This window comes from Lepidochelys olivacea, assembly GCF_965140295.1.
Source record: "Lepidochelys olivacea isolate rLepOli2 genome assembly, chromosome: 2".
Classification (NCBI taxonomy): Eukaryota; Metazoa; Chordata; order Testudines; family Cheloniidae; genus Lepidochelys; species Lepidochelys olivacea.
The window spans coordinates 53162468-53175345 of record NC_140412.1 but is presented as its reverse complement, the minus strand read 5'-3'; the positions used below and the strand labels follow the sequence as shown (position 1 = coordinate 53175345).

The 12878-nt window shown below is 39.4% G+C and overlaps 1 protein-coding gene across 1 annotated transcript in view; it reads left to right on the top strand.

The window, feature by feature from the left end:
* The window catches only part of ZBTB10 (zinc finger and BTB domain containing 10), a 35599-nt gene extending 31461 nt beyond the window's left edge, over positions 1 to 4138 (top strand). Inside the window, exon 5 of the mRNA XM_084621269.1 lies at positions 1161 to 4138. Coding sequence (XP_084477395.1) covers positions 1161 to 1466 — 306 coding nt within the window. The 3' untranslated portion in view covers positions 1467 to 4138. The remainder of the gene's footprint in view (positions 1 to 1160) is intronic.
* Positions 4139 to 12878: the final 8740 nt, after the last annotated feature.

Here is a 12878-nt window from a genome sequence, read left to right as displayed (position 1 = left end):
CCATTGCACGTAGAGCCTTAACTTTTTTAAAAATTAAAGCAAAGCAAAAATTCTGGGGAACAAGAAAGCAACAGGAAAGAGGTGCTGGTACACAGTACTGCTGCCTACTGCCTCAGTCTGAGCTCAGAGTAAAAGAGAACACGTTGTATTAGTAATATATACCAAGTTATAACTGTTCTGTGGTAGTGTAGTTTCAGTACCACTCGAGACTTTAACTGCAGTGAGCAGCTGTTTCTATTAGTAAGTAAATTTTCATTTGAGGAATGGGTTTTGTTGCACTAGGTATGGGACAATATCCGAGTGAGTCTGAACTATGAAAATCTATTGCTTCTGAGAACTATACTGATTCTACGCATGCGTAGAATCACTAATCATCTGCATGGATTTTTATTTTTTCATCATCCTTCATTGCCTTAAACTGAGTACCAGTTTCATTCTTGTCTACAGAGGAAACTTTTTCAGTATAATCTGAGAATTTAAACAGTTACACCAGTATAACCTCCTGTGAGCACACTTGTATTCCAATATAAGACTGACTTTTTACTGTTTACATTGTGTTGCGTAGGAAGGCATTTAAGCTAAACAAAAAACATTCTTCTTATAAAAAGAAAAGGAGTACTTGTGGCACCTTAGAGACTAACCAATTTATTTGAGCATAAGCTTTTGTGAGCTACAGCTCACTTCATCGGATGCATACCGTGGAAACTCCAGCAGACTTTATATACACACAGAGACCATGAAACAATACCTCCTCCCACCCCACTGTCCTGCTGGTAATAGCTTATCTAAAGTGATCATCAGGTTGGGCCATTTCCAGCACAAATCCAGGTTTTCTCACCAGGTAGAGGGTCTTTTTTTCCCAAGTGTCTATACAAAACTCTATACAGCAGTGAAACTGACAAAAATCATGCCAGTCTGATCCAAGCCAGCTGCTTAATCTGTAGGCAGGCAACAGTTAAGGCAGTGAAAATATTGCCTTTCAACCTTCAGAGGCCCTTTTGTCTCCCCTCTCAGCCTTTGGCTAGCAAAGTTTGTATCAAAAACTCTTTTGATGACCTCAAAACATGAACTGACCTCAAACAATTCATGCAAATTCAGCAGTTTTTTCGAAATATTGCAAATGTGATTTTCTTCTAAATAACATTTCTCTTCCTGTTCAGGTGCATAAAAAGGATAAAAAGTACAAGTGTATGGTGTGTAAGAAGATCTTCATGCTAGCAGCCAGTGTTGGAATAAGACATGGATCTCGACGCTACGGAGTGTGTGTAGACTGTGCAGATAAATCTCAACCAGGAGGGCAAGAGGGAGTTGACCAGGTGCAGGACACAGACTTCCCTAGGGATGAAGAGTATGAGGAAAATGAAGTCGGAGAAGCCGATGAAGAGTTAGTTGATGATGTAGAAGAACAGAATGACCAGTCTCGATGGGATGAATCTGGGGAAGTCTGTATGCCTTTAGATGACTGAGGGTGTACTGCTTAAGGATGCTGCAGTTGGACACTGTAGATTGACAATTTGAGTTCTTGGACTGAAGGCTTGCAAAATATGGTACAGGCTGGATGGTAGTTATGTTGCTGTGAAAACTGTAGGGTCAAAGCCTTATAGCAAAAAAGGATTATTAAATTTTTTATGATATTTGCACAGGACTGTACAGCATACAACCATTTGGTTGAATTATACAGAGTCCTCACATCTAGTCAGTTATCAAAAGAAAATGTATTTTTTATTATTTATAGGATATAGCTACTTGGGTCCTATTCAAACATGGTAACTGTACTTATTATGTTACGCATTCATGTATCCTTCAACATGAATGAAGAAAATTACAATCTTGTTATGGAAATACATGACAGCTTCCCCAAATCCAATCATAGTTTCAGTGAACCAGTGAGGCTAATTTGGGCTAGTGGCTCTTATTTCCAAAAATAGGGCTTTGCCACACCACTCTTGCCTCCCCCTTACCCTTAATGGTCTAAACTCCTCAGTAACTTAAATATGCAGTACAGGTAATATCAACATGCTAATGAAATTGACTTATATTGGTTGGCTTTAAGCCAGCCTGTGGTGTAGGTGACAAGCGCTGGAGAAGATAGTATTGGCATTAATTTACTGACTTGATTTCTTGACAATTTTGAATTTGCAAGAAAGCTATTTCTCTTTCAACAAATGCAGAATAATCACACAAGGAAAAATGATTAATAATACTGGGAAGATTGTGATTCAAGTATGAGTAACTTTTTCCTTGTGACTTAAAAAATTTTACTATATTAAATGCTTGCTGCCTGTTTTAGGTATCTTTTTGTTGGCAGCATTCCCTGTTGACCATCTTTTTTCCTCCAGTGTATACCTCAGTCCAACACAAAGCTTAAAGTATCCCCAAAATGGAGAAAGTGTGTCATAGAAATATTATGACATCTGACTTTGTTAATTTACGATTAATGTCTGCTTTTGGCTAGTTTTGTTATGCAGTATGAATTTAGACACTAGCTGTTGTGTCCATTGTTATTCATTAAAATGAACACAAATGATCTAATTTTTTTAATTCTTTTGTATTTTTCTGGGGTGTTTCTAGTGTTTAATGTTAAATTATGTTTAACTTGGCGGCTTAATTTGATCGAACGTTTTTAAAAAACAAAACCAAACCAAAAGCAAAGTGATATTCATTTGAGTTCACCATTTAGAATGCTCCACTCCCCACACTCTTTACTTCAGTTTTTGAGGAGGCATTGAAACTTGAATTTTTGTAGCCATGGACTTTTTTTCTAAACTTGTGATACTGTACCAATGATTTCAGGCTCCTTTCTGAGGGAGGGGAGGGTATTGCACCTTTAGGTTAAACTCCTTCGCTTCATCTAGCCTAATGAATTAGCTGATCATTGGACACTGCATTTGATGTAATACTATGTCACAATGAATAAATATGCACAGCATTTATCATAACACATAGCTAGGCCAGTGTGACTGTACTGTATTAAAAAATTGAGGGTCCCCATATTTTCAGCTTTTGTTTTAATTTTAAAATAAGTATATTTTCCTATTTTATATCAGGTAACTAAATTATGCTAGTTGTGTGGAAAACTTGGAACTATGCTTTGATGGACAGAATCTTAATGGTGCTCCATCTGATCAAAGTTGGTATGTATTTAAAGAGACAAGCTTTACTGTTGTCCGTTTATTTCAGTAGAACAGTGATTTAATGTTAGACATTGTTTCTGCTGGAGGAAACTGAGATAAGTTGAACTACAGTTATATGCGTATTAAAATGCATTTTTTTTAATCATCCAGTTGTTTCATGGGTAGTTTCCACAGCACTATAAACCTGACAGATGACTAGTTTTTGTGTTTTGCTTTTTTTAAACTGAAGAATACATCTTATTCTCATTGTTCTAGACTGAAATGTGTAATTCTGGTGGGGTCCAAAGTAGAAATTAGTTGGGCAAAGATCCTATGAAAAAGTATTTTAAACGTTAAAAGTAATGTTCTGCTTTGTGAATATGTAAGTATAGCATAAAGATTTTTTCCATCCCATTTATCCCCTTAAAACCATAGTTTACAATTGGTAGATCTGTCTGTGTGTGTGTGTGTGTATATATATATATATACACACATACATACATATACATATATAGACACACATATATATGAAATTCACCTAAATCTGCTTTATTAGAATACAGCTCACTTAATGCTTAGAAACTGGACCTGGCTTTACATTCTTAATGTATTTTACTTTTTTCTCAAGGTATGAACTTATTCTCTTGAAACTGAATCTCCTTTTACTACTTAAATCATTTATGTATATCTGGTAAATTATGACCAAATTTGTTGTTAGATTGCATACAGTAAATTGAAATATACACTTGGTACACTACAGAATTGTTGTGCTTTTGTTCTGGTTATATTTTGAAAAACAGGGTTTAATATAGATTGAGTGTAACTTATAAATATTCAAACATTCTTATAATTGACTGGCCTTAGACTCTTCTGTTGTATTGTGACAATCTCTATGTGGTTAGTAACATTTACTGTTTGGTGTCAGAAATTGTTTTCTTACTGTAACACGAGACGATCTTAGTCATCTGGTGTGAAATAGGTAAGTACAGGAGATGCGCTTGTTCAGAACATGGTTTATAACCTGAGTACTCTGAGTTGGTTGTCGCTCAATATTTTTCATTTTAAATAAAGTAATTGGGGGCTGTGATTTAGTAGAACGGTGAATAGAAAAGTGACACAGTGGATTTGTTTAGCTACCTTTTTATATATCCTGAAGAAGAAGAAAAAGACACAAACCTTTCCTTTTGCAGGCTGTCTGTAGTACAGAATGGGTTTTTTATTTTGCAAAGCTGTGATGCCTGCTCTTTAGAAACTCATGTAAGGCATTTCTTTTTAGGCACTTGTTCATGAGGCCGGGTGATAACATCCATAGGATGCAGACACATGATTTTGATTAATAATTTCATTCTCCTTATCAAACTTTTAGCTACAGCTAAAATAGATTAAAACTTGTCATAAATTGCACACACACATTAATAGCATACAGTACCCAAGGAGCATCTTCCCATTGTAATGTTAAAGGTATGAAACACAAAGATGGACTCTTTTCCATCACACAAGAAATTCACAGTTAAGAATCTGTTGTAAGAGTTAATCTATCATTTTTTTCTTAAGTGAAATTAGTTTGTGTCTGAGTTCTGAGACTGATACACATGATCCTTAATAGATACAGTACAGGCAGCGGGAATTGAAAATATCAGTCACAATAGTAAAAAAACTTTTTTGCATCTATAAATGGATACCATACATATCAGCTCTGTTTTTACAGCTTGATATTACCAGAACCTTTTATTTCCATTTTGAGGGGAATGGGTACCAGCCGATAACTTTTTCTTTAAGTCCTGGACACCAGCCTCCAATAAACTTCTGGTCTCCCAACAACTGACGTAGCTCTGACCATCTGAGAAAAGCTTTGTTAATTATTTGACATTAGCTTTAAATTGGTAAGATTTTAGTAGAGCTCTCATTAATAAAGTAGAGACGGCTTGTTTTTTTTCGCTTGTCTTTCAGATTCTTAATTCTGTTCAGCCAGAGTTGGGGAAGGTGCTTACTACTTAATATGCATCCAAAGAACTGGTGTTGAGTCACTTCTTGCTTCTCTAAGATTCCTTCCTCAACAACTCAGCTTGGGGAACATTTTGATGGAAGAACTGCCTCCAAAAGAATGAGAGAACAGATACTTGGCACTTCTAAAATGCCTGTCATCTAAGGTTCTTAAAATTCTTTGGAAACATAAAGAAAAGCTTCTGCACCTGTGCTTAGACTCTGCATAAGTAATCTAGATAACCAAATGTGTGACCAACCTGCTTAACCTGTAATCAGAAGTCTTCTATTTACAGATGGATGAATGTTGTTGTCTATATGACAGCTAGGTAATTTCCCTCCCTTCCGCACAACACAAGTGTATTCCACTAGAGATCTGACTGCATCCTGGGAAGAGCCCATACATCTACCAGGGCTTGCAGATCTGCAATGTAGACATCCCTTCATACATTCTTGCTGCTACAACAAAACATTTGTCTGTACATTTAGCTTATCTTTAGGAGGTGGAATTTGTGTGCAGTGATTTGATAGTAATAAGATCTATCATAGGTGTTTTGGGAGTTCAATTCAGACTGACTCGGAGTGATAAGAGGAAAATATACTTGCTAATTGCCAGTTTTTCATCACGTCTCTAATTGGGCCGGTCTAGGTCTAGGCTAGGTGTGCTAGCCAAGGTGGACAATGAGGAAAAGGCATTTCAAAAACACAAAGGGGAGGTGGTTTCTGGTCTCTGTGACCTCTGCGCTGTGGACTTTACAATTGTGACCAAAGCAGTCACAATCACAAGGAATGGGACAGCTGCCGGAGGACTGTTTGGGCTGACACAGGTCATGCAGTATCTACACTCTCACTTCATTGACTTCAGTAGGTCGACCATGGATCTACGCTGTTCAGGGAGTTGTGTGTGTGTGGGGGGGGGGGGGAGGGGTTGCCTCGTAAGAGGGTACTTGAATCAGTCCAAGACAAATCTAAGCAAAATCTGGAGGGCAGATCATGCACAAATAGGTTGACGTAAGGTGATTAATGTCAACCTAACTGTAGTGTAGATACTGCATGACCTGCAGCCCAAACAGTCCTCCGGCAGCTGTCCCATTCCTTGTGATTGTGACTGCTTTGGTCACAATTGTAAAGTCCACAGTGCAGAGGTCACAGAGACCAGAAACCACCTCCCCTTTGTGTTTTTGAAATGCCTTTTCCTCATTGTCCACCTTGGCTAGCACACCTAGCAGCTTACCCTTGTTGTAGGCAAGTGCTCAACAACTATGCCAGCTCCATGTACTCCTGCCTGGAGAACATAGGAGGAATTGGATCTCCTGGGGTTGTGGGGCAAAGAGGATTAGCTGTAGAAATGTGGACATCCACAAGCAGATTGCACAGGGGAAGAAGGAAAGGGGATATGGTGGGATCAGCAGCAGTGCTGCCTGAAAGCAGCGGAACTTAGCCGGGGATACCACAAGGTCAGGAAGACCACCAATAGATCTAGTGCTGCCCTGCAGATCTCTTTTGCAACTAACTTCATGTCATATGTGATGGAGACCCCATCAGTGCCCCAACTGACAAGCCCAAGACACCCCTGCTGTGAATGGGGGCAGAAGGGGGATGTAGCCGGGAATTCCATGCTGCCAGTCAAGATCTATTTGAGACTTTGCCACAGTCTCGCCAGTCCCGCCAGACAAGCGCAGATGAGCCTAATGAAGGGGAAGGGAACTTGGGTAAGTATGTGCATGCAGTTTTTTCTTACAATATTTAAATTTAAAGATGATGCCCATCCTGTCCCCGAATTAACAAGAAACAGGTGTAAACTTTTCATGATTTTACATGCTTGAGAGGGGAGAGAGAGAGAGGTATAGAAGAGGTAGATTTGGCATCTGCTTTTCATTCCCCTGTTGGGTTGTGGGGAGGGAGGCACGTGGAGCACTTTAACATACATTGGGACGTCCCTCTTATCCTCCTGAAAGATACTCTGCAATCCCTTACTCCGGGGGGGATTTTGCACCAATCATTTAAAATTCTGTGCACAATATTTTAAAATTCTGCATATTTTATTTGTCAAAATAACAATATAATCATGTCAGTTTCAATTATTTTGGTAACTTTTCAAAATACCTGCAGATATGTCTGTAACAATACAGACAACAAAAAAAGATTCAAGAAATGGTTTTTGACAGATATTAATATATTAGTACAGAACTTTGAGTAATTCATTCAAACTACAGTACAGAACCATATTTCCTGCACCCCTCAGAAGCAGTGCAAAGGCTTACGGGAGTCAGGGGTAATAGAGGAGCTGAGCGAGAGTGAAGTAATTGCTGGGAAGGAGCCTGGGAGTGAACCTGGAGGACTGGGTGTGGGTGGGGATAGTATGGAACAGGAGCTTGGGGGGGACAGGACAGGTGGAGGGGAGGGATTGTTAGGGAGCCTCCCCCATGTAGACCCTGGCTGACTCCTAGACTCTCCCAATTATTCAGGCACATCTGCTCCCATCCCCATGTCTCCCTACACCCCACACTCAGCTGCAACCTACCCCTCATCCACATCTGCAGGACACATGAATTCAGCATGTGCTCAGTGGTGCACAATTCCTCCAGGCATAAATCCTCTCTCAAGAGTTTCGAGGGATGACTTTATTCTTTCTTCCTCCACAATAGGACACTTTCCCATGCCATTCTGTGGTGAGTTCGGCTGGCACCATTCCTGTAAACAAATTAGTGATATACAGGCCCAGGCAGCTTTAGGTTGCTGGTAGCAGCTGTATTCTCTGTGACTTTATGATCCTTAGGGAAGAGAGAGATCAGCTAAAATCCCCACTGCCTGTGAAAATAATGCCAGTATTCAGGGCCATTGCCCTATATTCTTTCCCATGGAACAGGAAGTGAAATTGTATAGCTTTGTGCAACCAAAAATCTTTCTACCCTTGCCACTGGTGGGCCACACTCACCATGGTTGGAGATGGAGGGCAATGCTGAGCCAAGGCGCACCAAAGCTGAAGTGTCAATAAGCTTTTTTTATTAGAAGTGCCTATGGGAATAAGGAAAGGGTATCTTGAAATGTATCTTACCTTTTCCATTGGGATTGTAAATCCAGTGGCATGTCTGTCTGTTTTTATCAGCAGCCCCTGGGATGCCTGTCTTGTGCCTCCTTGACATCCACAGAACATCTAACCCTGATGAGGATGAGAAAGAGGACTAGGCAGGACATGTTCTGTGAGATCCTGCATGCCAGTGTTGCACTGGACCATGAACAAAAGGTTTGAAGGGCTAATATGACCAACAGCATGGATAAGGAAAGAGGACAGGAAAAAGGCCCAAGAGTCCCAGGAGAGGGAAATGCACCACTTTCTCAGACAGCAAACCCAAATGCTGCAAACCTTGGTTGGGTCCAAAACCCCCAAACTCTTGACCCTTTGCAGTCCTTGGAGAACTCCATAATTGCTGCTTACTACACCCCTGTAATATTCCTAGTGGCATCGTGGGCTGCATTCTTAGCTTGAGCACTCCATGCTGGGAGACAGGAAGGAAAACCAGTTTCACATACACTGACCTGTGTGTACCACAGTTGGTGCATATGTAGCCACAACAGACTACTTTTGTGCACTCAGATCGACATAAATGTTTGTTCCCCTTCCAGTTTTAAAATTTCACCCTGTTAATTTATTAAACTAGAATAATATTGCCTATGGTTATTTTGCATATTGTTTTTCTGCACTGTTTTTGCCAGTCAAAGTTCTATTTTTGGAGACTCAAATAATCATTATTAGTTCAGAACAAATATTGCAGAATGCATGCATAAGGAAAGAGGACAGGAAAAAGGTCGCATGATCCAGTGCTTTGCATGAACATGGAAAAGTATCCTTTTCTGTTGATGTACTCTGTGGCAAGATGAGTTGGTTCCAAAAGAGGGATGTGCATGCTTATCTATTGCCCCACTGCCGTTCAGGAACCCCATTATTGCAAATCCATCTGCTATTCTTGCATGTTGCTGAGAGTCACAGTCCTGCGTAGCCCTATGCGCTCGCATGACAACACTGCTCTCGTTCTGCTGTCCTTGTGCTGGAGGGCTAGGGCAACCTGGGCACACAGATGGAGGAATGTGGCTTCTTGCATCCAAAAGTTCTGCAGCTGCTTCTCGTTCTAAATCTGCATTGCAATGCAAGCCCACCAATCCATGCTACTTTCTTGGGCCCAGAAGCAGCAATGCACCATCTGCAGCTGCTCTGGGAATGCCCTCAAAAGTCCTTAAACTGTTTTTTTGCTATATTCCTTGGCAGACTGTCCTTGAAGAAATTGTCATGTCCCCCATGGTTGCATTATTTTTATGAACGTTGCAAATACAGGACACATGATCTTCCTGCATTTGCAGACCTGCAGGAAAATACTGCAGGCTCTGTCAGAGATAGTGGAGATGGAAAAGTGCTGCATGGGTTTGTGGAATTTTTTTCAAAGATGCATGAAAATTATGGGATATGGATGGCTTTATGGGATGGAGAAAGTTGCATGCTGGGAACTTGATGCCTAGGTTCCAGAGATCTCTGGGCAACTCATTTTTATCCAACACATTCCAAGAACTTCCCAAAAAGAATTGCACCAGATAATGGTATGTGGCACACTGGGTATCTACCCCTGGTGCACAGCTCTTCTGCATAGACACAAGTACTCCTGTTGTGTGCCCAGCACCAGTGCAAGCAGCCAGGTCTGTATGTGCCCAAGTGATCTACAAACTTTGATCGCTGTATGCTAATGTTATTTGCATTGACCATGGTTTGTAGAGTAGATATGGCTTCTATTACCCCTGACGGTGGCTTAGTAGTAAAGATGTCCTATAGTTGAGGTTTTAAGAAATCTTTTAACCAGAATCTTAAAACTGCTAAAGTAGTTAAGCTTATGGGTCTGTCCTACCTTGTTATGGTAAGGGGCAACTATTCTTCCATGTTGGTCAGCAAAACAGGTTTCCCATCTTACCTAAAAATTTTCTAGCGTGGTACCTAGGGACCTCCAAACAGGGTGTTAAGGCCTCATGGTATTGAACACTGTGCAAACAAATTGCATTTCTCATTTTGCAAGAATAGTCAGTTTTTGGTTCATCATTTTACTTTATTTTTAAAAGGCTTGGGAAGTTTGACTTTGGAAATCTGACAAGAAATAAATATGGGATAAACTGCTTATCTTCTCTGAGAACTTTCTGGTGCCAAGAGGAAATGAAGAAAATAGAACCTGATATAGATCAACCATTGGAGGCAGTAATGGTATGGTGAAAAAGCAGCTGGATTTGTGGAATATTTGAATGCATCCGATGAAGTGAGCTGTAGCTCACAAAAGCTTATGCTCAAATAAATTGGTTAGTCTCTAAGGTGCCACAAGTACTCCTTTTCTTTTTGCGAATACAGACTAACACGGCTGCTACTCTGAAACCTGGAATATTTGAATACCTCTTGTGATGAAGACCTCTTTTTGTGTTAGATGCTCTCCTCTTGAATATATTGGCCAGTTTACTGTGTTTAAGTCTAACAACTCTGTGCTACCACTCTGGTGGAAAACCCAAGAAATCTACTACATTTATTGAATCCCTGGGAGGTGGGCTCAAATTTTGTTGAAGTGCAGTGCCAATTATGTTGTCAGTTACTATGTATCTTAGTCTCATAGGCGTTCTATTAGCTAGTTTAAAAAATCCAACACTTTTTTTTCCTTTACTACATGCTAATTTATTTTTATTGCCTCCTTTTTTAACAAGATTATATGCTATTTGGGACTGAGACAATCTTCTGTACATTTGGTGCTACAGAAAACTTGATCAAGATTAGATATCAATGTACTGAATAAAAATAGTTGAGTTTGGCTGTAGTATACAGAATTTTATTTACAAACCTGTGTCTTTGTAATAAAGGCAATAGGAGTTCGACAGAAGTCTGGGGTCCTGGTAACTCCAAGGTAGAAAAAAAACTTGGCACCCATGTGAAGAGAGTACTTCTAAAGACCTCAGTAGCACTCTTAGATAGGGCCAAGCAGAGAATATTAAAAACTTAGTTTTATATGTGGGAAAGTAGTAGCAAAACAAACCCTTCTAATATACTTTTTACTGACATCAAGCAAGGAGTTTCATGCAGGTTGGAGAATAAAATGTACAGTAGTGAGTAACCAAATTAACTTCATTTTAGGTACATTGTATTTTTAATTTATAGCAATTTGAACCCAATATTTGCTTGGCATTAGCTGAAAATCTTAATGAAAGCGATGTGAAACATTTTTCCTGTTATGAATTGGATTTGTATTTGTCAAAATTCAAGCAGCAAACAATCCCTAGCACACTTGTAGAATAAAAATATAAAACTTCAAGGTTCATAACATTAGTATATGCCTTCATTTCTTTTTCACTATTAGAATGTGGATGCTCTCAAGTTAGGCAAGACAGACTCCTCCCCCCTCCCCCTTGATGTGTGTAAGATCGTTTAGGACATACACCACTAGTATACAATCCTCAGTCCCAAATACTTTTTAAAAATAAAATTAACTGATGATCTGGCTTTCTATGATGCTACTTAATAGGAATTTACTATGTTTATAAATGAAGTTGGAAGTATACTTTTTTTCAAGTAAAAATTCTAAATGCAGATGTCTGTTAATGCAGCACTGAGTTAGGAATTTAGATCCACAGGTCATCTAACAGTTGATTTTTTTTTTTTTTTTTTTAAGGTTTGCTCTGTGCTTTAAACATGAGTTAAGTGCCACATAGTATTCATGCTGTTAAATGTTGTCGCTGCTAATTATTTGTATTGCTCTAGCACCAGTCATGGATGAGGACCCCATTGTGCTAGGTGCTGTACAAACACAGAACAGACTGATCCTGCCCCAAAGAACTTAGTCTTAAGCTTGCTAGCTAATGCCAAGCAAATATTGGCTGAAAATAAGAGAGAGATGCAGATGGGGACAACAGAGCTTGGCATGATGCACAGTGGTCTCAGCACACCAGTTACCTAATTGCTGTCAAGTTTTTTTGTAAGTATGGAAAAGGAGTTATTTAGTGAGGGATTTGAAAGATAGTGAGTTTTGCTGACATTTACTTGGAGCTCCTCCCAAACGTGTGGGAGAGAAAACACTGAATTTGAGTCTGAGAATTTAACAAGTGAGCAATGGAGGCTGGTAGCATGGACTCATCAGGAGCAGGAGCTGACATCTTGATAGTGATTGAGAGATGATGGGTAGAGTGGGGATAGGTTCTGAAGGGCCTTGGAAGTGAAGACATATAGCTTATCTTTGATGTGTTAGAGAAGGGGGGCAGAGGGGCAATGCAGAGAGGTGATGGGTGGGGGTCCAAGGGAAGGGCTAAGAAAATATTTGCAGCAGCATTCTCAATGGATATATACAGAGCAAGGTTGTATCTGTTGAGGCCAGAGATATGCATTCTTAACTGCAGTTTGGCGGAACTAATACTGCTGTAGAAACCTTAAACTTTTTTGAATGTCTCTGCCTTTTCAAAAGGACAGATCTATAACTATGTAGAGCTGAGAGTCTGATGCTTTAAACTGAAGCGGTTTTCAAATTAAAGTGCAAACATGTTTTGTTTTTCTTATGGAAACTTTTCTACTCATCTGAAAAGGGCTAAATGGATTTTGTTCAAAACTTCCAAAATGGTCTCCTTTGTTTTGAGACATAATTTAATTTACTTTGGGCCAAAAATAAATTTTTTTGAGAAAGCTGAGAGTGAACTTGACATTTCTTCCTTAATTTGAGTTGATATAGGTGATATAATACTAGATTAGTTCAACAAAGAATTTTTCCTGTTGATCTT